The 24323-nt window shown below is 33.1% G+C and overlaps 1 protein-coding gene across 1 annotated transcript; it reads right to left on the reverse strand.

The window, feature by feature from the left end:
• Window positions 1–1192: 1192 nt before the first annotated feature.
• On the reverse strand, window positions 1193–9650 carry LOC136974775 (uncharacterized). The gene is made up of 5 exons (XM_067269713.1): window positions 9584–9650; window positions 9056–9509; window positions 8654–8907; window positions 8459–8576; window positions 1193–1273 (listed from the first exon to the last, which is right to left on the reverse strand). The coding sequence occupies exons 2-5, from the start codon at window positions 9182–9184 to the stop codon at window positions 1193–1195; spliced, it is 582 nt and encodes a 193-aa protein (XP_067125814.1). The 5' UTR covers window positions 9185–9509; window positions 9584–9650.
• Window positions 9651–24323: the final 14673 nt, after the last annotated feature.

A 24323-nucleotide genomic window follows, 5' to 3' on the forward strand; every position in this document is an offset into this window, starting at 1 on the left:
TGTGTTTATATGGTGTGGTAATGGCCTTTCCTAAAAATACGAGAAAAGAATTGTAAGCTGCCTAAACATAATTCCGTTGCCTATTTGTCTCTACTATTCTGTTATTTGTCTACAATCCGTCACACCTCTGTACAAGGTTTACAATTACCGAGGTTTATCTATGTACTGTACAATAGATTAATTTGATTTAATTTTACGTATCGACGCAACACGTATGCGATCTGCCAAAAGAGGACTTTCTATGGGAAACGGGGCATATTTAGTTATTAGACACGTAAAAGAATCAGAAAAACTACCACAAGACCACTCCCCGTTGGTTAGGTGCGAACCCACGACCAGTGTTCAACGTTGTTATTCATCTGGTGACAGGTGGGCGTAAAATAATTGAATAACATATTAAAGAAATTAATAAATAAACTTTCTCTACTCACCTGTTCCATTAATAGTTACTATTAAAGCTGCACAAATTATAAGCAATTGAAGTGTATTCATATCCATGGAAACAGACCCTGTGTAATATAATTGTAACCTGCAATATCGATACTATATATTATAGCTTTGTAATAATGATAAAAAATTTTGTATGATCAAGATAAACATTATATAACTTTTTATTGATATATATAGGTCGAAAATCTTTAGGACACGAGCCCTTAATTAGGTATTAAACATCAAGAAAACTCGTAAAAGTCCACGTGGCCAGTGTGTTTGTGAGTCGAGAACCCGCGATTAACTTCCAGTGATTAATGGTTCCATTCACTCGACCACTAGTGCTCCCTTCTAATGTAAAAATTCCATTTATCATAACTGCAAATAAACAAATTTTATTCGTATTTAGTGGCTTAGCGCCATACTAGATTAAGTAGCAATTGTTGGTCTCTGGCACAAGGGTTATCCCGCCAAACTGTATCGTGAACTTTGTACAATACAATAAATAAGAGCAACAAATGGCCATTACTGTAGAAGAGCGTTGAATGTCAATTTTGAGGACAAAACAATATACGTTTCAGTTTGCAGGAAAGTTATTTCGAGTTTTATTTTATCTAATCAATTAGGGCAGGGGTGGCCAACTTTTGTGTACGTGAGATCTACTTTTTATCTTAAAAATATATCGTGATCGACTTGCTGTCATAGGCTAGTCTAACTGGGGAGGGGGAGGTGTGAAATACATACTATGTTTATACACTGTGTTTCAGTACAAGGTGCACTCTTTTGCTAATCTATCAATAGTTCGCGGGAGTGCACCTCGTACTAAAACACCCTGTATATCTACCTACGTAAAAACAACATAATTATTTAACGGGCCAAAAATCTCACATCCAGGGGAATTAAAACATCAATTATTAACAATATTTATTAATTCAAAATAGCTACAGATAAAGACAGATTTAGAATTTATTTTATTATCTTAACATTAATGGGAGGACTGAGTTTGCACGTCTCTAATCAAGTAGTCATAATTAGGTGTATATCCTGACAAAGATAATAATAATGAGTCTTCAATACGGGAATCAGTCAAAACAGAACGTTGTTTAGTCTTCGCTAACTTTAAGTATGAAAATGCCGATTCACACAGGTATGTAGATCCGAAACAAGAATAAATATATTCGTTACATTTGGTGATACTGGGCTGTCTTTCTCAGTTGACGCATTTCCAAAAATCTTCAAATTTTCTGACTTGTAAGATTAAGTCAGTTTGTAAAATTATAATTTCTTTTTCTAATGCCTTTTGCTCATACGAAATATGTCTGAAATTTTTTGGCTAATACGTTTCACACAAATCCTTCTTAAAAGGAAAAGATATAAATTCCACAATTTCCTTTTTCAAGAAAAAAGCTACCGTATGACAGTACCAAATATTCAAGCTAAATGGCTTTGTTTTTCTGAGTCGAGTCATAACTGCATGCATACTGTTGCGTTCGATTACAAGTGTAACACATTAAGTGAAGACATAGCGAGCGATCGACCAAAACTGGCTTCACGATCGACTGGTCGATCGCGATCAACTTGTTGGCCACCCCTGAATTAGGGTATAATAAGATATTATCAGTATCTCTTTACCTTTAATTATTTGGAAGATAACTCATGATTTCAGATGAAAGCCAAAGCAAATTTCACTTACAATTTTATTTACTCTAGAATTTAATAACGGTAATACAAGTAATATATAATTGACATTAAAAATAATTGTGAGTAATATACAGAATTTTTTGTAATGAAATCTTATGTGCTTACCTTTACCTTGTTTTATAATTACTAACAAATATCACAAGGTAATAAATAGGTGGTTTTCTACGAAAATAGAGAGTTACTTCACCGTTGCGTGAAAAGAAATTTCTAATCAACTGACTTATTCAGAATTTTATAAACATAAAGATGCGAATTTAACGATCGATAAGGATATTTGAAAACGTGACTTACTCTCTTGCATACAAAACAAGAAACTGTACAATAGCTTTCACCTTCTATAAATTATACTCAAGTGAATTTTAATACAAAAGACATAAATAACACACGTGTATGTTTATAGATACTTTGGAAATTAAATAATAAATGTAATAAATAATTTATAAACTTTTTAAAGATGTTTATTGTAGTACTGTTTTGTTCGTTAAAATTTATAGAAATAATTTTTGTATTGTGTCTTCACATAATTCACATTTCATATACTTGAGAATGTCCTAAATACTTGTTGCAGTGGTCGCCTTTTGTGTTTCAGGTCATTTTGTAAATCAAATTCGTCAATTCAGTTTGTTAAGTCCTCATAATTTGTGTATTAATAAGAAATTTCACACTTTAAAGTGTTTGTAAGTGGTAAAATATTTGAATAACGTAGTGAGTTAACAGACTTTTGGACAATCTTTAATGTTTTAGTTAACTAACAGTCTAAACGCAACATTCTTAATAATAATTATTATTTTTATAATAAACAATGCAATTCATGACTGTCAAAAGAAATGGCCTTTGGAAAGCACAATTTTTATAAATTTTATCATAAAATTCGTTAAATATTTTCACTTGAAATACATATGGCAAAATCAAATAAATTATTGCGATATGCAAATCACACGCATTATTTTTATCTTTACATTTGCAACAAGCAAATAGAATTTCACTTATTGTGCAATAATTATCTACATATCACTTTATGCAAGTATATTTATACAGTTCTAAAAATACAGTAGAGCGTCGAAAATTGGCGTCAATTGGGGACTGGGGTTGTTCCAATTAGTCATTTGTTCCAATTTCCGACTTTGTACGAAAAAATATATTAACCTGTCCGATGTTCAAATTTTTCTCCGTTGCGTATCGCTTCCTGTTGAATTTTTCTCCGTTGCGTGTCGCTTCGTGTTGAATTTTCGTCGATTTTAAGCATAACGAAAATTTTTATAATAATAATCGAGACTATCGTATCGTTAAAAATTGTTTCTTTATTTTGTACAAACAAAATAAATATATTAAAGAATATAAAAAACATGAAAATTATACTTTAGAAGTAAATTTAGTATCAAAAACGTTCGATTTAGCACGACACAGTCCGACTGAAAATCGTTCCAATTTCCGGCCATTTCAATTACCGACGTTCCAATTAACGACGCTCTACTGTAGCTCTCAATGGCTTAGTGAATAAAACCACTTTCGTCTAACGTAAAAACACTAGGCAACTATTAGATTAAACCACATAACAGTTAGTTAGTCGAGAGTTCGCGCCTTAGTAACAGGATGCCCACGTAGTTTTGCAGAATTTTCTTCAAAGGCATGACATCTAAACAGGGACTAGTTTCCTATCGAATATCCTCTCAACAGATACCTCCCCATAGCCATATTCTGTAAAACCATTCAATTAACTCTTCTACAGACATCCTGTTTCGCTTCTCAAGCTCATAATCTAACTCCCTATTAACTGTTTTTTCACTTTACTAACTTTTCACGTCATATTTCCATTCACAATGCCTGTGTACCATTTATTTGTCAACCTCTTATTCATGCCTTCAATATCCCCAATTAAATTAATGCTTTCTTTGATACGATCCAGTGGTAAAATTTTTTTGTTGCCTTCAACGATAGCGAATGAGAATAAGGTTTACAATCTATGAATTGATTGTTATAGGTTTCAAAGATTACATTTTCTTTAATTAATGAAACCATCACGAGGCTAACAGAGCCTTGTTTTTATTACTTTATATGATAATAATGTAGCCTATGCATAGATAAACCACGTTTATTGATGAGAATATAAATGATACAATAAAGTTTTAAAATTTCTCTTCAGAGAAGGATAATGATTCAGGACATTATAATTAAAAAACATGCCCTTATTTTAGGCATTAGACACATGAAGAAAACATGGAAAATTCCACTTTTAGCCTATTCCACTGTCTAGCCTATTGGTCAGATGCGATCCCACGAGTTTAGTGGAATTAACCACTTGGCCATATACGAGCGCGACATTGAAAATAAAACGGGAATTTATGAACAAAGCATAAAACGGAAAAAGCGAAAATGGAAGGAAAACTTTGTTCTGCACGCAATGATATTGAATAGAAAGGTAAACGCTTCAATTCAGTAAAATTAATTAGTTTCTTCTCTGCGTAAACAAATGTCTAATCAATAAACGGATAAGTCCACTTCAGTTTCCATCACAAAATATGTCGTTATTTTAAATTGTTTGTTTTATGAAGTTGTGGAATCGCAACATTTAGGCAATCTGCCTAGGGGATGCTTTTTGGGAGGTCTTTCTAAGAGTAACTCCGGGTTTTCTCCAGTTACCAGTGGAGAAAACACGGAAAACTCCACGTGGTCAGCTCATTCTGGCGAGGCTCGAACACACGACTCCCAGTGTTTAGGGAATTCAACCGCTTGGCGATAAACCAGTCACTTAAAAATAAATATTGCAGAGTACTTTTTAATTTCGTCTATATTCCAGCTTATACATCTGAGTCACGATATAAAATTCTACTTGAAATCGATTCATAATTTCATTTTTAAATATATATTTTTTAAATTTTAATTAAATTCGGCACCAATTAAATAAATGACACACTTTCATTTACTATATGCATTTTATTCATTTGTATAATATGAAAGTCTCTAATTAAATTTTTTATATAATTCATCGGTTATTTTAATATCTATTACCAAATTAAGCGTGTAATATATAATGTTGCGTGTTACTTGCGTGACACTTGCGTATTGTGTTTTTCCTAACTTCGAATATAAACTTCTAACACGCAACTTCACATAAAATCAATGACATCTAAAATAATTGTAAGTATACATATGAAGTTTCAAATATATTAATACATGTTAATGATAACGGCTACAATTTCGTTTTTATAAAGATTTTCTTCAATGACATCGAAATATCTTGTGAAATGTGACATTGGCATGAAAAAATCGTCAAACGCCGCCATTCTGTCTATTACATACGATCTCAATAGTGGATCCAGAAATCTTTAAAAGGGTGCAGAAAGGAAACGATATACCTTACAAAACGTTTTAGTGTTTGAGATACCTGGCTTTACTTGGGTAAACCCATAGAATGGGAGTGCAGTTTAGCCCTGAATCTCCTCTGATCTCACCTACGACGATGGCTAGAAGCAAGAAAAAAAATATCCAAACTGCTCACATAAATTCATCTGGACAGTTGTTTGTTAAATTACGGGAACGCAATACTTGGGAGATCTGCCTAGGAGGAATGCTTCTATTACAATCATCCGGAACGAAATAAAACGCTTTCTTAAAATAATCTACAAAGTTTGAGTTAAGTTATTTAATTACCTCTATTATAATTAAAGTGGCCTAAAAATTAAATTGATCGAGGTGTTATAATTCTAATTGTATACACTGATCTAAGGTTTAAATTTCTTATGGAGTTAATCGATCTGGCAAGTGAGCAGCACATATAAGAAGTACAGAACATCAATAGAACAAATCTTTGAGTGAAACTTCAAAACAACAACAGTTTATTGAACAGGCCTTGCAAAATGCAGTCAGTTCTTCAAATAATCAATTTTTCTTGATACTGCTCAAACATTTAGCAGGGCAGGAATTCTGTTGTCGAAACTCATTTAAGAATTATCTTGAAAATATATTGGAAACAAATTGCCAGATGAAAGTACAATTGGGAAGAATTACTTGCCTTCTGTCTACCAAGAAACATTCCAAAATGTGTATAGTACTCTGGACAGGAATCCAGTCTGCTTTATTTTGGATGAGAGTACTGATACCTTGAATAGTTATATATTAAATATCTTGATAATATTTCTAACTGATGAATATGCAAGCTTTTAACGATGCCTGCTTAAAGCTTTTGCCAGATGGAATTCCATGTGATTCTTATTCTTTCAGATGGTTCTCGCTTCTAACAATTTGAAAGAAATGTACCGAAATATATAACGTATTACTTGTTTAGCACATGTAATTCATAGTGTGTGTAAATATATTCGCGATGAGTACTTTGTAGTAAATTCGTTATGTCTGAAACGAAAAAAATTCTGCTAACGTGCCCAGCGAGAGGTCAGTAATACAAGGATATTACTAGTCTGCCTCTTCCGCTGTTCCAATAGTAACACGCTGGGGAACTTGGATAAATGCTGTAGTACTTCATTGTGAAAATTTTCAGATGACTTCAGAATTTCTTAAACAATTGCAACCAGAAATCGACGCCATATATAAAATTCAACAGGACATGAAAGACCAAAAATTGAAAAAACAGTACAGACTAGTGATGTAACGAATAATTCGGCTCAGGCCGAATACCGAATATTCGGCCAGAAGCGTGGCCGAATGGCCGAATAATCGGCCAAACTATTCGGCTTGATTAACGCACGTACGAAAATTAGCGCGAAAACCGTATTATGGCAAGGACCGCGCACCCTGCTCTCTATTGGCCCGCTGTCACTACAATTTTTTCTTCCAGTAGATCTAAACTATTTAAACTAATTAATTAAATTATAATTATTAAAGTTAATATGAGATGGAGTCTAACGTCTATCTCTAGTGGCAAATTGATTTATAATTTATGTAATAGCCGTAAATAACCCGATATGATTCGGCAGTTGTTGGTATTTAGATATAAGTTATAACTTATAAGTTATTTTATTTGCAATCGATCTTTTTAACTCTTTAATTAAGCACTGAAATTTTGTTTTTACTACGTGTGTGTAGACGGAATAGTACCCTAAGGATATACTTTAGTGGGGACATATGGTCTAGTTTCTCCCCAGTTGTGGAACAGTTCAAATATATTATTGGGGGTTCCTATTTGTGAAGTTTTGTGATATTTTGTCGCTATTGTTTTTGTCAATATTTTCAAAATTAACATGAGTTCAAATGTTATCTTTTGTATATAATGAGAAATGCTCATTCTTTGCTTTATATATAAAATAAATTATATATTAGTTACGCATCTTCTAGAAATAGATAAATAATTCTTTCATTAAATACGATAAGTTTCAATACAACGTTTCGTAAATCATTTTAAAATATCGTAAAAAATATTAAAATATACGCGAATACGAATATAACATAATTAACTAAACAATGACATTAATGCCTGATACATTCTAACCTACACGCCATCAATGCCATAAGATATCGGGCTATATAAAGGCTATGTTATTATTTAATTACGAAATAATTTAATACTAGAGTTAGATGCTATTTCTTACTAACCTTAATAATGATAATTTAATGTTAAGTTACCAAAATGATTAATTTACTGTGTTTTTGTTATTTTTTTACTCCTGTTTTTAGGTATTCGGTATTCGGTATTCGGCCGAATAGCGAAAAATAGGCCGAATACCGGGTAGTAACCGAATATTCGTTACATCACTAGTACAGACATTTAAGTTATTAGTATAAGCAAGAGAAAGTTTGGAAGAAACCGGAAATACGAGTACTATGGAATGTCAGCGGGGGATAGTCAAACAAACTCTAAACCGTTCAGAGGGATTTGCAAAAGAAAAGCTTGAGCAGTCGACTCGGAACAACCCAGATATTCAAGAATTTGTTCATTGCAAAGAGAAGAGCCAGAGATTTTAAACACGGTTTGCTCCACTTGTTTCTGTAGAAGTAGAAAGATCATTCTGCATATGTAAACATTTGTTAGGAGACAAGCAAATGAACTTTACAAACACGTGAGAATGATAAATATCACGTACTATATGAGATTTTTCTTAGAATCAAACTAATTGTGTTTACTGAAATGTAAATTTTTGCATCTATTTCTGTCTCGTCTCAGCCTTCTTTCCGCACATTTTTGCACCTAAAAATTCGGTCTTTAATAATGATATATTCTGTATATGTATATATGTATTTTATACTTGTAAACAAAAACATACATTGACTATGGTTATGGTTCTCTTTGTATGTTTGAAGTAGGCCATATTTTAGCGAATGATAGTTCAATAAAGAAACATACGAGAGAAAAGATATACCCAAGTAATAGCATTACAATCGGGGTAAGTAAGTCTTCCACCATCAAAGGTTTATATGATTCCGAATCGAATTTCATTTCGAATAAACCTAAATATTCATAATAGGTTATTCCTGCATCGAATAATCTGGATATTCTGAAATGGGTAAGAAAACCAACATTACGTTTAAGTGATGATTTAACTTTAGATAGTACTTAAAAAACAAAACTTACATTTTATCAATAATTGGCTTGTAACTTGATCCCTTCATCAAACCATATCCCATGCTAAATGTTTGAATAGAATCACTAGAAATGAGAACTTCTTTATCATCATATTTCTTCAATACCTGTTTCATGGCAAATTCTTCATCAATGAAAGCAAAGTGACCTTCTAATACTTTTTTAAATCCATCTTCCTCCGAAAACAAATGCTGTCTCTCTTGAATGTGATTCCCTATTATTTTAATATGTAATTCTGTCGAATCCTATAAAATAAAAAAGTTCATAAAATATTTTTTTTAAATTTCATATTCGTAGTTAAACGCAAAACGATCCACTGTTGATGCAAATATTTTTCATTTCAATTATTGTAGATGGAATTGATGAAATGAAAGTGATAAGTTTTATGAATACCATCAGATATGAGGTGATTGCATTGCCATCCACAGTTCCGCATGAAAAATCTCCTCTTTGAACAGTAGTTGCTAATTCTTCGAAAGTTTGTGGGACAAATTCTAGTTTCGGAGTTGTCATGAAAGACATTAGAATCCCAGTATAACTCCATACAAGCACCACAGTTGCTATCAACCATACACCAATGATTATTCTCGAAGGTAATTTAACTACGAAATTTAGGCGTGCTCCTAATAAGGGGAAAAATCTTATCTTTAATCAAGTTCCTTACATTACAAAATACTAATTTTAATTTTTAATATCAACCATGACTGAGAAAAGTTCCAAAAAGAAACCAATAAGCTCTCGACACAGTCCAAACTGGAGTGTTCTCATCCAGACGTGCTTCTTCGTTCAACACCTTGTAAATCACTAATCCACATATTAATGTGGAAATAAGCGTTAATATCCATACCTATAAAATTTTAATGAAACACATATTTAATACTTTTCAGTTTTTGTAAATAAATAAAATATAAATCAACTTACTTCCACAGAAAATTGTCTAATCAAAGATGTCCAATTAAACATTTTCTTTGGTACTTTTACCATAAATGGATATCTTACGAACACGACATTTGAAGAATAATCAATCACCTTCAATCGTTCTTCAGTCATCACAAGAGAAGTGAATGTAATATCTGCTTTCTAATATATATTTTTTAATAAGTAATATTTCAATACAGAATTTTTATATTTTTTCACTATATTAAAAAGTCAATATTTAAAAAATACATTTTAAACATAAAATTAGATATGAATGATAAATTAATGCAATATGGCTGTCCATAATTGTATGGGTGGTACTCAGAACTAAGACCTAAAAGTCACATGATGCCAAGGTTCACGAGAAACTGGGGCAAGACCGACCTCCCAGTACTATACTAAAAATCTATGTAGACAGTTGCAATCTCTTTGATTGCAACTACCACACAACACAGAATCCAAGGAGCAGCTTTCTCATTCTCATTTCAAGATCTGTAAGGCCATTACTTGTGGAGAAACCGGCATTTCTAGCCCAACTCGTCTCCACATCTCTCGTAGAGATAAGCCGAAGCTAAGCCTCAATGATTACCTAGCCAACGTGCCCATTATTACGTCAATAATGAAATTAATTATGGCCAGCCTGACCTCAGTGATGTCAATGAACACGGAAAGAAATGATGAATGGTATCTCGAGCAGCAATATCAAAGATAAATCATGGCGTGTCTGACAATTTCGATAAACTAACATCTCACTACCTTACCTTATTTACAATTTGTCCAATCATTCCTTTCCAGCTTCCGTTTGTCTTCATTCCAAATGACGTTGCAATAGGTTTCACCAATTCATATCTTAAAAAAGCCAATTTTTATATATATAAATATAGTTGCCTTAGAGTCCTTAATTGTGATTTATCATTAATTGCAAAAAATTGCAGTTTAATAAATTTTTGATTTCAGTACTAGAAGATAGCTGATATTTTACGCTACAGTTTCAGGTGTTAAATTTGGAAAAATCGACATGAAAAGGTGTGAAAATTAAACTATTGTGATGAAGTACAATTACAGCAACTCTCTCATAGTTGCTGTAAGTTGTTTTAAGTTGAAATAAATGTTAAATTTTCTGAAAATATCTAGATAAAATTTTTAATTAGAGTTTTACTGTAGAATTTCTTCATTATTTCCTCGATTATTGTAGGCTATTAATTTAATACATTTAGCATTTACCTAAATCTTGCTTTGTTCAAAACCGTCATGAATGTGTTGAATAACTCTCCACCAGTAATCCTGTAATTTTCGTCGTACTGCATGTATATTTCGTTCTAAACACAAAAATAAATCCGCATTGGTTTCGCTTATAAGAATCAAAATACTATTTTTCGAAAAATACTTTTCAATTACCTCAATTCCTGCAACTCTTAACAATCTGCTCTTGTTGTCGAATTCTGTATAAAGTTCATACCAAAATAATGTATTAGACTAGAAATACAGCTCTCAGAATTTCATAGTATGAATTATGTAACAAGCATTTATCAAAACCAATCCCAATTAAAATTAGTTTTACAAGCGCACCTCATCTTTTTCGGTTCTTTCACATGTCTACCAACTAACCGAGGGTCAATTTAACATGGAAAATCCCGTAAGGCACTCTGTCATTCGCAGATCGTCGTCGAGTTCCATTGTCATATCTCATCATATCAAAACATAACGGCATGAACTTATAATCATCCATAGAAAATCAATACTGTCAATACCAGAAAAGTGTCGAACGTGCAAACCATGATGTGGAAAACATGTTTATAACATGGGATTCAAGATAACAACTCTTCCAAACAAGCAATCCGAAAATTATACATTAGTGCGGAAACGTTTTTGCTAATATGCAATACATCGAAACTGTTCGAAATTGAGAGAGAGAATATAGTATAAACTTGATCTGTTCATTACTTAACAACAAGAGGCCTACCACTGGCCAAGCAATTCCGTTAACTAAACACTGGGAGTTCAGTACTGGATTTGTGCCTATCCAGGACGGGCTGGTCACGTGCAGTTTTTTAAATTATCTCCACGTTTGTAACGCCTGAATAGGGGCCAGTTATCCGTAAAAAGACCCCCCGAAAGGCATTGCCCAAGTGTTCTGTTGCCGTAACTTAATAAACAAACAAATAAACTTAACAATAGGAACATAATAAACATTGTAGTTAAATTTTTTGGATTGTTATTACAGTGAAACCTCGCTTAACGAGCACCTCTCATAACAAGTAATTCTCTTAACAAGCAAAACAAATTGTAAAAATATGACTGGCCTAACGAGGGACATTTCCCATAACGAGTGACAAGGATAGGGGAAAGACCGGATTGTGTGCATCCTACATCAGCCTGTGTTTAGCACTTGTTCCACTAGCATCTTAGTGTCGCTTGATCACATATATTTCCGAACTTGTGTTCAGACATATTATGTATAAACATCAACAACCATAGCCCGTTATATAACACACAACAAACGATATGCAAAATTCTTGGGCAATGTCAAGTATGAGGCCGAGACCTCACTCTTCGTCACCGACGGGAAACTGGCTGTCAAACTAAAACCAATAAATCATGACTTATTTAGTAAACAAGACCGAGGCGGTAAAGGAACGGGGTGTGAGACAATTTAATTGTCGCATTTCCGGACCAAATCAAAAGGCCTCGATCGTAGATCATGGAAGGTGGGAGAGAGAAAGACCACTGGCAAAAGCTCGACGGTCGTCTTACACCAAGTTCAAAGCGGAAATTTTCAGACTTTCCTTTGCAGGGATGGCGCCGAAATCGTTTGTACCCAGCTGCATCTTTACCGAGTCAGAAAAACACATTAGACCAAAATTTACGGGACCATCAATTGGAAAAGGGATAACCTGACTTCGGAGAGGAACAGACCAGACAGAGGGTGTTTGGCGACCTCGCGTGACGAATCGTATACCTAGCAACAAATCAGGGACCAATCGGGTGATAGAGGACCACCATTTGGACCAACCATAAAGCGGGATTTAGGGTAAAATGATATAAAAGCTCGAGGTCCCAAGGACAACGGGAGGTCGGGAGCAAAATAGTCAGTGGATCACCCAAAGATTACTGGAGACAAAAAGAGAAGGCTATCTACGAAGACGAGTACGAAAAGGGTCTCAACTTCCAAACGTTCGTGGTATTATACAATGCGGACCTCTTCTAGTGGTCTGATACCCGTTACTATTTGGAAGAATTCTTCTTCGCTTTGTGTAGCATCTCTCGACTGGACGGTATATTGTCTCTTCTGTAAGAATGTCTTAATATATGGGAAAATTGTTTGCTTAACGAGTGTTTCGCATTACGAGTAAGGTTCTGGAACAAATTATGCTCGTTAAGCGAGGTTCACTGTATATTTGTTTTTACCAGCGTTAAGTAATTCGTGGCCATACTGCAACAACCACACACAAAATTTAAACAACGCGTGAAACATGCAATAAAATAACTGCTTGGGTAAAGTGCCATAACTACAAGCAAACTATAGCACACATACATGGCTTTTGTTCAATAAGAGAAATTTTGTTCAATTTTACCACATAAAAAGATTTACTTACCATTTTCTGAATCGGCAATTGTAAAAGTAAGTAAGATAATATGAAAAAGATAGCTATATGAAAGCATTGTTACGAATTGCACTGCCAGCGCCGATAGGAAAAAAAAAAACAACTGTTGTAAGAAAAACAGCACATTGCATGTTTTCAATTGTATTTTAATAACGCAATTGTAAAGTTACGTACAAAAACACAAAATTGTAATGTTAATAATTATTATTATTCCTTAAAAAATATTTATTTACTTGTTGCGTGATACTTGGTATTATCAGATAATTGAGTGCAATAATTAAAAATTTGCTATTCAAATAAATTTAAGAACTATTATATTAACATTGAAATTTAATTTCTATTGATAAAATTTAAAACCTTATCCCGTCACGTCATAGGTTGGATTTAATTGTTTATAGCAACGCGAAACGTGGCGATATGTCAAGAAAAAATGCCTTCTTGGAGGACTTTCTAAGGAAAACTGGCATCTATTTAGGTGTTTCTAGTGTAATAAATACTTACGAAGTTTTTTCTTATTTTGCTAAAAGTTCAGAAACAGTCAATGGTTCATGGATCATGTCAAAAAACTTCTATGTTTGATTTCAAATCTAAATTGGGCTGCAATTTGAAAAAATTGTAGACATAAATTCCAACTTTCGTCTTTCTGTTTTTTCTAAATCTGCAGAACTGAGTTTGATAGATGAAATCCGAGAACAGATATGAAAATACTCGGGAGGAAAGGCCCGATAAACTATATAAGAACGGCCAACGCAAATCAGAAATCATGTTATTTCAATTAAAAGCGATTTTCCTAAAAGCAGTTAATAGATGACTGGCAGACACCCTTCTGTTAAAGGAAAAGTGTGATGTACGCGGGTAAGTCACTATTCCATTTCAAATTAGCGTATTTTAAATTAATTGAATTAAAAATATGATTAAAACTTGCAACACGGCATTGTGACGATGTAACAATAAATAATTGTTCGTGTTAGTTTATATCATTTTATTCATGTTTAATTATATACAATACTAGCTGACCCGGCCACGCGTTGTTGTAACTCAAAATGTATCTATTATAAATGTATAACACTTCCCCCGTGGAGAGAATTTCAAAAAATCCCTTCTTAGTGTACATTCTCTTGACGTACCCTATTAAAACGCAATCAAAAACGCATCTAAAATAGTATAATAAAAGCCGAGTTCTTCACAGTAAGCCTTAATCCCGTCATTTTTCCCGCTGGGGAATATCGAAAAATTCCTTTTTAGTGTATATTCTGTTGACGTAACCTATTAAAACGCAATCAAAAACGCAAAAAACCGCATGTAAAATAGTATAATAGAAGCCGAGTTCTTCACGGTAAGCCTTAATCCCGTCCATTTCCCCCCATGGGGGGAATTTCGACATGTATATTATATAAAAACACGTGCGTATTCGAATGCAACGTTGTGTCAAAATTTCAAAGGAATCGGTAGGAACAAACGAACGTTATATTTTATTTATATAGATAGATAGAAAATGATCTGCTTCAGTCCATTCTCACAGAAAAGCATAATGCCTCACAGAAAAGCAAACTTAGGTCGTCGGAAGTTAGCGCCATCTGTTGGACATAAAAGCCTTAATCCATATATAAATATATTTTTGAAAGGGGGAAATGGTGTAGGGGTATGAAAAATAGATAGTAGCCGATTCTCAGACCTACTGAATATGCATATAAAATTTGGTAAAAATCGGTAAAGCCGTTTCGGAGGAGTACGGTAACTAACATTGTGACACGAGAATTTTATATATAAGATTATAATTTTGTTTTTACATTGTCCACATAGACTTTGGACTTCGTTTCTAAAGAGGACTTATTATATCTGTAATTCTTCTAATTGCGAAAATTAATAAAAATAATATAAAAATCCCGAAGAAATAAAGTACAGTAATCTAATTTTAAAAAAAGTTAAAAGAACACCTAGAAATTAAGAAAATTCCCACCAAGCAAAACGTAAATTTGAATCAAGGCCTTGAAATTTCAGGAGTTTGGGACACAATATTCTTTCACTAGGTGTTCCTACTTAACCTCCCTTCCGTTTATTTAATACCCACACCACATACTATCTTTAGCCAGCATAGTGTGTACGAAGTGGGTTAGTCAAATATCATCACCAAGTAATTTTAACTTCCTTTTATTTTTATTTCTTTTACATATCTTTTAGTACTTTTGGTATTTCTGTCTCTCTTTTAGTTTCCCATTTCCCTTATCTCACTTTCACCAACGAAGAACGGATATATCCCCCATAACCTTCAGTATCCGAAAGCCTTAATTCATTCATCAGCTGGTGAAAGCACGATTGTTTAGCCCGTTGATTTTCATTTCTCAAGTAAAACTTGCGAAATGAACCCAGCATGAACGCTTTCTCTTATTTTTCTCTTTGTATATTCTTGCAAGCTCTAACAAAATTATCACCTTCTTTTTTATTCATTCCAGAAAAGGAACTGCTTGCCATTTTAATAAGAAATGTGGATAAAATTCCGTAAATACTCTGAAGTAGAACGTAAAATGTCGGTGAACTCACGAAAGTAGACAAAAACAAGCTACTGTAAATTATTTGTTTATTATAGGGTCACGTGTTCCAAGTTGCAACGTCAACGAAGAAGTGTGACCACGAGAAGACGCGCGCGACTCCCGCTTGTTGCAGTTGCAGTCGCCTGCGCGGCTGAAAATCGCAGTGTGACCAGGGCTTAACATAAGCCAGTTTTATAGATTAAGCTTATCATTAAGTATCGGGATCCTGTATACTCGTGCTTTAGTTTCTTGTGAAAGTAGATCCTTGTCGTTTCGCAGTATACGATATAAATTGGGAGCTCTTTTCTACAACAAGTACGAATAGTTTTGTTCAGAATACTTTTCCATTGTATGCTTGATCTCCTTTCGGTATATGAACTTTATACTAACTGGTGGTACTCAGACACGCTTGGAGCGGGCTCTTCTGAACCGATACGAACGAAAGTCGGTGGACGTACAAAGATCATGAAAAAATTTAGGAAAAAACTTAGTCGGAATTTTCACCAACGAGAAGAACATGGCGCTGTTCAATACGAAACCTGTTTCTAGCTGCTCGGTTACTTCGAAAATAATGTTTACCAGAAACCCTGTCCGAGAGGAAGGCTAGTGTGACCGTTACTCCGTATGTAAGTTTCGAGTGAGCGGTCGCGTATGAGAATGCACAAGTTCACGATGGAGGAGGGAGACGAGAGACAGTGCACCAGAAATAACGCACTCCACTACACATTTTAACGTTAAATAACAAAAATTTATTTACCTCGATTTTCCGAAACCGTGTTTTATAATTTTCTATGATTCTCAAACGCAAGACCGTGCTATTTAAAGCACAAGACCGTGACCGTGCTATCTAAACACTTAGCGAGTTTCATCTTTATTCAGTTGATACGAGTATTACTACATGCTTCGGGCACTGCTCCTCATCAGCCAACTAAACATTTAAAAAGTACACATAGTTTTTAACAAAACAACAATTTACAAAAAGTTTATTTTACAAAAATATATAACTAGATGTATAAATTCATTCGCGAGACGTACCATTAGATTCTTTACAAACTTGTAAAGAACGAGCAAAATCGTCATTAAGTAAGACCCCAGTCGTAATACGATACGACCCCGTTTATATCTTAACCCTTTCATCTTTTAACCATCAAATTTTAATAGCTTCGACCCTCTAATAGACAAATCGTCCTGCAAAATGTCAGAAATTTTGGACAAATAGCACAGGAGATATTAACCTACACACAGGGTGAACAAATCTTGCCCTCTACACACACACGAACATCCGTAAATACAGAGAATATCTTGAATATTTTTGCATTTCTCAACGTTTCGAGGTTCTGTCAGACCAAACATGTGAAATTCTTAAGGGGGGGTCATTTTTTTAACCTTTCGCTTCGTTATATATAACAGAAGGTAGAAAAGAAATGTTTATTAGAAAACATTTATTTTTTATGTCATATGAAACATAACATTTAAACAACACATTCATTTTTGATTGATTTGTATATTTCATTACTGAGTAAATTCCAGAATTTCTTGTCTATTTTACGAAAAAATTATTTAATTAATAAATCAAAACATAAAAGAACTGTATTGTAAATTAAATATTAAAATTATTTTCTTACCATCAGAAAAGGCAGCAATGGATAAATTAAATAATATTATCGGAGACAGAATCAGAAAATTATTCATGTTTTCTAAGGAACAGCCAACACAATGGCGCAGAGAAGATATTACAAAAGTATTTTGCGTGTTTGCAAAACGTTTAAATAGAAAAACAATAAAGGTAATCGATTAATTGTGAGCTATTTTAAATATTTATTGCATAGTAAACACTTTTAATAGCGGGTAAGGAGGAACTCAAATCAATATATACAAACTACAAAAAGATTTATTTGCGATATGTTGCGTGTAGTAGATAATTACATGATAAATTCGCCTAGTCCTTTAATTAGCAAAGAACCTGAATTTAACTACTGTTCGATGGTTTCATCGACTTTGCAATGATAAGCCTTGTATAAATTAGCAATTCATATTTCATTACATTTATATATTAAACAATAATATAAAAACGTATTGTACTTGTATTAAAAATTACAAAATAATTTATAATTACAGGATATTGTCATAGGTTACTAAAAATTCCTGTTGCATTAACTAAAAGAACGTGATTATGGTGTCAAATATCAGATGGCACAATGTAATTTACTACAGAAAAAATATCGTAAAAGATCTTTCTTCTGATAAATGTATTGATTTTAGCACGCATTTATCCGCCATAAAAATTGTTTACGATTTAGTTGAAGATTTCTAGTTCTTGATTTATCGATCTTTTGCTATGTTTTCTATTATTAAAACTACTTGCAACACGAAGATATCTTTCTAATATTATAACGATAGGTTTACCAAAACACGTGAATATAAATGAGTGAAATAATGTATATTTACTATATATAACTGAAGAATAAATCCCATTTTTTAGGTTAATGGATAATTTTACGAAAATGTAAAATAATAACTATTATTTTAATGTGTGCTAAAATCAATACATCTATCAGAAGAAAGATTTTTTTACGATATTTTTCTGTAGTAAAATTATTTCCAATTAAACGAATAATACTAATAACTGTTTTATAAAATTTTACTGTAATTGTGCTTACTCATGCAAAAAGACTGTAGTGTTTAGTCAACACTCTACCATTTCTCACAGGATGATTTATTATAAGTTTAGAGAGATTATTAAGTTCTTATTAATTCTATTAATTTTCAGTGGAAAAAGGTGAATTTCCTCAATCGAAACCTAAAATTTCTCTCTAATCTAACATTTTTGAGTATAAACTGAACTTATAAAATTATAAAACTTATCTCTTTTTATTAGTTTTAACATTATAATACACAATTGAATATGTTCAATTTAATTATTAAAAACATTAACTGTTTGTTCAGAAATATGCGCGTTATAACTTTTTATTTTGTTTTGGAGTTTTGTGAATGTATGAAAAATAAGTATTGTTTTTCTTAAAAAAAAATTATCTGTTTACTCACCCGTGTGCTAGGAGATAGCTGAAGTGTGGTGAAGGGGCACAACACTTAACCAAGTGGCTAGACGCTTGGAGTTTTTCTGGTTTTCTTCGCGCGTGTGTCAATTAATTATGGGACAAATTTTAATCTCGAGAAAGGATAGATAAACGTCGACGACAGGTGTAGAAAGCTTTGAAACAGGAGGCCCAAGTTATCTATATAGGAACTTTCGATTTAAAACGGAAGTAACGTTTCTTCGATTTAAAATTTTCCCCTGAACAGAATTAGATACACAACCGGCACGAGTCTATTGCTAAGAGGAAAAGCATGACGTATAGGGGCAAAACACCAATACAAGCAGGGAATTGCTATGTGCTGCCTGTCGCACTAAAGGCGAAATGGCGCATCAATTTGGTGCTATATCATTGTCGCAGTAATTCAGTAAATACACTAGCGTGCAAAGCTCAAGCAACAATGAAATTTTTAAGCAGACAGCCATGAAATTGTAGAAAAGGGTTTGATACGATCAGTAAAATGATCACTCAATTCAGTAGAAAAGTGATTCGTATGTGGAAGAAGACGTCACAGGTAACGTGAGGGTACACAAAAGTGCAAAAGTACAATAAGAAGAGGGTTTGATTCCAAACTGTATTCGTTGTATTCATTTATCTATATGGAAATCTAGATATCACAATGAAAACTTTAGAACCTTAACTACATCACACATTAATTGTTTTTCGCTATTTTTAATAAATTCTATTTTAACTTTTAGTTTTAAAATGATTCTAGAAACATTTCGCAACAAAAACTTCGTTCTTATCTTGCTTTTATTCTTCTCGGATGTAAAAAATGAGATAACGGTAGCAAACTACAGCTTTCCGCACTCAATATTGGCCCAACGATCTATCATACAAACATATGACAATATCTGACATCACCGTTTGAAAATATCAAAAAGTAGGCATCTTCCCCAGCTTACCATCTTACCCCGAATCATTCTATATGTTGCAGTCAAAACCAGTTTTTAGTTAGGATGCATTTTAACTAGTTGAAACTAATTTATACTGGATGTCTCTGTTAAAACCCGTTTTGTCTAGATAAAACTAGAATTTACTGCTAGTCAAAAATGAATTTCAGTTAAAACTATTTTTAACTAGACAAACTGGGTTTTAACAAAGACGTCCAGTATAAACTAGTTTCAACTAGTTAAAACGCGTTCTAACTAAAAACGGGTTTTCACTGTAACATATATACCGAATACACACACTGCCGATATTCTATTTTATATATTATACACTATGTTTATAAAAGCATTGGGAAACACGTAAGTGGACGTAAAAGTAGCTTTTATAAACGTTTTTCAATGTTGGGTTGGATTGTTTTTGGCTTGAATCATTGCAGCATCTCTCCCGGGCATGCATACCTCCGACCAAATTGCGATAGTTGTGTGGGGGTATGTGCTTCTATTCGTCGAGGAACGATGGATATGTTGGCCACGCACACATTTAACACTCCAGTTAATCCCAGAGATGCTCGATGGAATCTAAACTTTGGTCTGGCCAATCGGCCTTGCAAATGTTATTCTCTTCAACCCACGCTGTACCAAAGTACAGTCACATCGCAGATAATGCTGCATTGTCTAGAATGTCTCTGTACGCACTGATGCGAAGGATGGACTTCAACGTAACCAACAGCCCTAGTCCTTTCCAGCAAATTCACCCTTGCCGTCACTGTTTAGTAAAAAATGTATACAATTTTGTAATAATTTTGTGAATAGTTTATCGAGAAACGGCTTGATAACGGGAAATTTAATGCCATAGAAAATTTTTAGAAAATGGAGTATTAAACGCATTAATCGGGATTCTTTTTACCCTTACACTTTGACTTGAAGAATTTTACTGCAAATGTAAATAAGCACTGCGTAATAATTAATTACTTTTGAGTAATTATAAACAACAACAACAACTGTTGAGAAGATACGAAATTATTAAGTTTCTGGTAATTATTAAAAACTTCCATGATTCTTATGTAATTTTAACTTACAATTATTTCTATCCAGGCCTAAATAACTGTACTTTTAATATTTTTTAATTTTAATGTTGTTAATTACTACATATTTCTCGCCCGAGAAACCCGGACATATCTGTTAAATTACAACATATATTGTATGTTTTCTGATGATGTTTTTATACAGATATAGTATGCGATGTTATGAAAGATTTGATTCTTTGTATCCAAAAGTATTTGAAAGTTATTGTATAATGGTTACATTTGTAAACAAAAAAAAATTTAAATAACGAAGAAAAATATTACATTTTTCACCATTTACAAGTTAATTCTTAACAATAATTTATATAATACAATGTAAAATTCTTATCTAGTGACTCATCGTCTTCCTATTTTCATATTAATACTAAGGGCTCCATATAATAATCTTTAATTGCTTGTGCCATTTGGCCTCCAATAAATTATTCCACAGTTTAAGAGGCCAATTCATTCTTTAGTCACACGATTAATACAAAATCTGCAAAAAGTTAAACACCCTTTAACAGAAGCTCCCTCAATTATAATGGGCATGAGATTTCGTATTTCCTCGAATATTAGAACTGCCTTAATACAAACTGTTTATATAGTAATTTCTTACTGCATATTCGATATTGATTAGCGCTTAACGAGTAAACAAAAAATGAGTAATTCAAAAATAAAGGGTTTGGACCTCATTAAAGATTGCTGTTCATGAATTAAATTAACATGAAAAATTAAGAATAAAAGAGAACACTGGAGAGAGTTCTACAGAGATGAGGGATACTCATTTCTTTCATGAACTTTTCGTATTTTTTCAAGATCTTGCAAAATTAAAGAACCTATATCACTTTGCATTAATAAAATATAATATAAACGGCTATTTTCCGTTAGGGACCAGAAATGAACATTCATATTTTTCTTCCCTACATTCCGTTAAGTGCTGTCAATAGCGTCAGGGAGCACGGGAATTATCACTGACTCCCTTGTATCTCGAAAACAAAGTCATGGACCTGTTTTCTTTTATATTAATTTCGGATTCTTCATCACAATAAGTAAAATACGACAATTACATTAAAAATTTGCCGGGACGAATTCACATTTAAGAAAAAATATAATTTCTTACAAGACTATACATTTATACGAGTCTTTATCCTTCCAGTCCCTTCACACGCTTTCAGAGGCAATAACAAATCTACGGCGGAAGGGACTGGAAGGATAAAGACTCGTATAAATGTATAGTCTTGTAAGAAATTATATTTTTTCTTAAAATACGACAATGTTTTCTGAGAATTGATTGATCAAATTTGAGATCGAACGCGATATTGCAAGCCACGTAGAATAGTCTTTTCTTACTCTTTACCTCAATAAATGTAAAATAAATTTCTTGCTTTGCTTTTAAAATTAGTTAAACTTTATTAACGATACTCAATTTGCGAATTTTTCATAAATGCTATTTTCATATTTAGCCACCCAGACACTTCGATTATGCTGTTTGCAACACTTACAATGTGTATCACTAAAAGTTTCTTATAAGTATGTGGAGAAAACAAAGAGACGAAAAAGTCTTTAAAAAATGAATAGAAGAAGGTGAGAAAAATTCGGTGTAATTTGCACAGCAGTAGTAAGACTGTAAGTTTGTAGTAATTATTCGAACTAAATTTGCACAAAAAAAACATAGATGGTTCAACGGTAATCGCCTAAAGACGCATCGTGTTTCACACTAATGTTGATATAATTTGCTACGTTTTGAGAAACACCCCTATGTAAATAACGCGACCTTGTTTAAATTTTTGATTTGTTCTATTAGGAAAGATTTTTTTATATAACCGTATTGAATCTTATATTAATGAGCTGTGTAGTTACTAAAGTCTTTAGTGATTAATTTACAGAATTGTATTTGTAAGATAAATGCAATTTTGGAGAACATTAAACTTAAAAGGAAACAATAGTGGAAAAAACGACGAGAACCATAAAGGGGTATCATTCAATTTATTGAATTCATTATATTGTGATAATTTTATTTATATCATAATTTTTGCCTGTAGATTTCGTACCAGTAAAAACCTTTCTTTTATATCCCCTGATTTACAGAGTAGTTTAAAATGAATTTTGGGTAAATAAATAAATGAAAGTGGAATTCTCTTACTGATTTTTTTTCATTTCATTCAATTTACACAATAAATATCCAAATACTATCGTGTAAATTGGCGTAGAGATGTGACGACTCCACTGCCCAGGGGTAAACCCTGCAGTTGGCCAAAGTTTTATCTGTAAATGGCAAAAGCAATGGATAACATTTGCCCCGTACCAACCTGCACTGAGGCAGCGTACTAAGGTACGCCTTACCGACCTCCTGCATGACATGACACAAGAAGAAACATCGCCCTTATTCTCCATAAGCCCGAATGACCTTGTTAGGAATAGACCTCAGGAACCAGTCAGGAGGGCGGAGAAAGCTAAGAATCAGCGGAATCTAATTCATAACTACCCACAAAAAAACTACAATGCTCTACATAGCAACATACAAATGCCGTAGACTATCAAATCTATCTAAACTCGTAGAACTGGAAAAAGATGCAGAAAACATGAAGTGGAACGTCATTAGAAACAACGAAATTAAGCGGAAAGGTGAAAAGCTACTAGATCTAACAACAGGCAATTCCCTTTACTACCCAGGCACACTGACAGGCAGAACATGAAAAGTAGGATTCCTAATTAATTAACAAGAAGTGGAAAAATAGAATAGTCGACCTAACGAGTACCTCAGTTCGAGTAGCCAGCTTAAGTTTAAACTTAGGAAAAGATACATACAGATTGTACAAGTATACACTCCAACAATTTCATATCCGGACGAAGAGATAGAGGAATTCTATAGCGATGTAACCAAGACACTGCACAATAATAGAAGCCATTTCAAATATCTAATTGGGGACTTAAACGCCGAAGTAAGAGAAGGAAATAACCACAAACCAATAATGGGGACCTATGGATTAGGTGAAAGAAACGAAAGAGGAAAAAAACTGGTGCAATTTACAAGTTACCAGAACACGTATATATCGAATATATTCTTAAAGAAGAACCACAACAGGAAACAGATATGGGAAGCACCAAACGCAGTGACTAAGAACGAAATTGACTACATTCTTACCAACAAGACCCAAACAGTTGAAGAGGTCAGCGTTCTTAATAAATTTCAAACAGGCAGTGACCATCGACTAGTCAAATCAAGAATTATCTTAAATTTACAACTAGAAAGATTTAAGTTAATCAAAAAACCAAGCATATCAGGAATCAACGTACATAACCAAATGGAAAAATCAGATCAGTACCAAAGGGTACTAGATAAAACACTACATGATTAAGTAGATAGCTCTCAGCTAAGGAAAATCATTCTCAATTGTGCTAATGTGATAGGAGGACCACAGCAAAGAAAAAAAAATGAACACAAGGATCTGTCTGACAAAACTAAAGATCTGTTATAACGCAGACCGAAAATGAAAGCAAGTACTAATACAAAAAGAATAGAATACAAACAATGATGTAAGACAATAATGAAACTGA

The sequence above is a fragment of the Centruroides vittatus genome, unplaced genomic scaffold (genome assembly GCF_030686945.1).
Source record: "Centruroides vittatus isolate TY-2023 unplaced genomic scaffold, ASM3068694v2 contig_356, whole genome shotgun sequence".
Lineage (NCBI taxonomy): Eukaryota > Metazoa > Arthropoda > Arachnida > Scorpiones > Buthidae > Centruroides > Centruroides vittatus.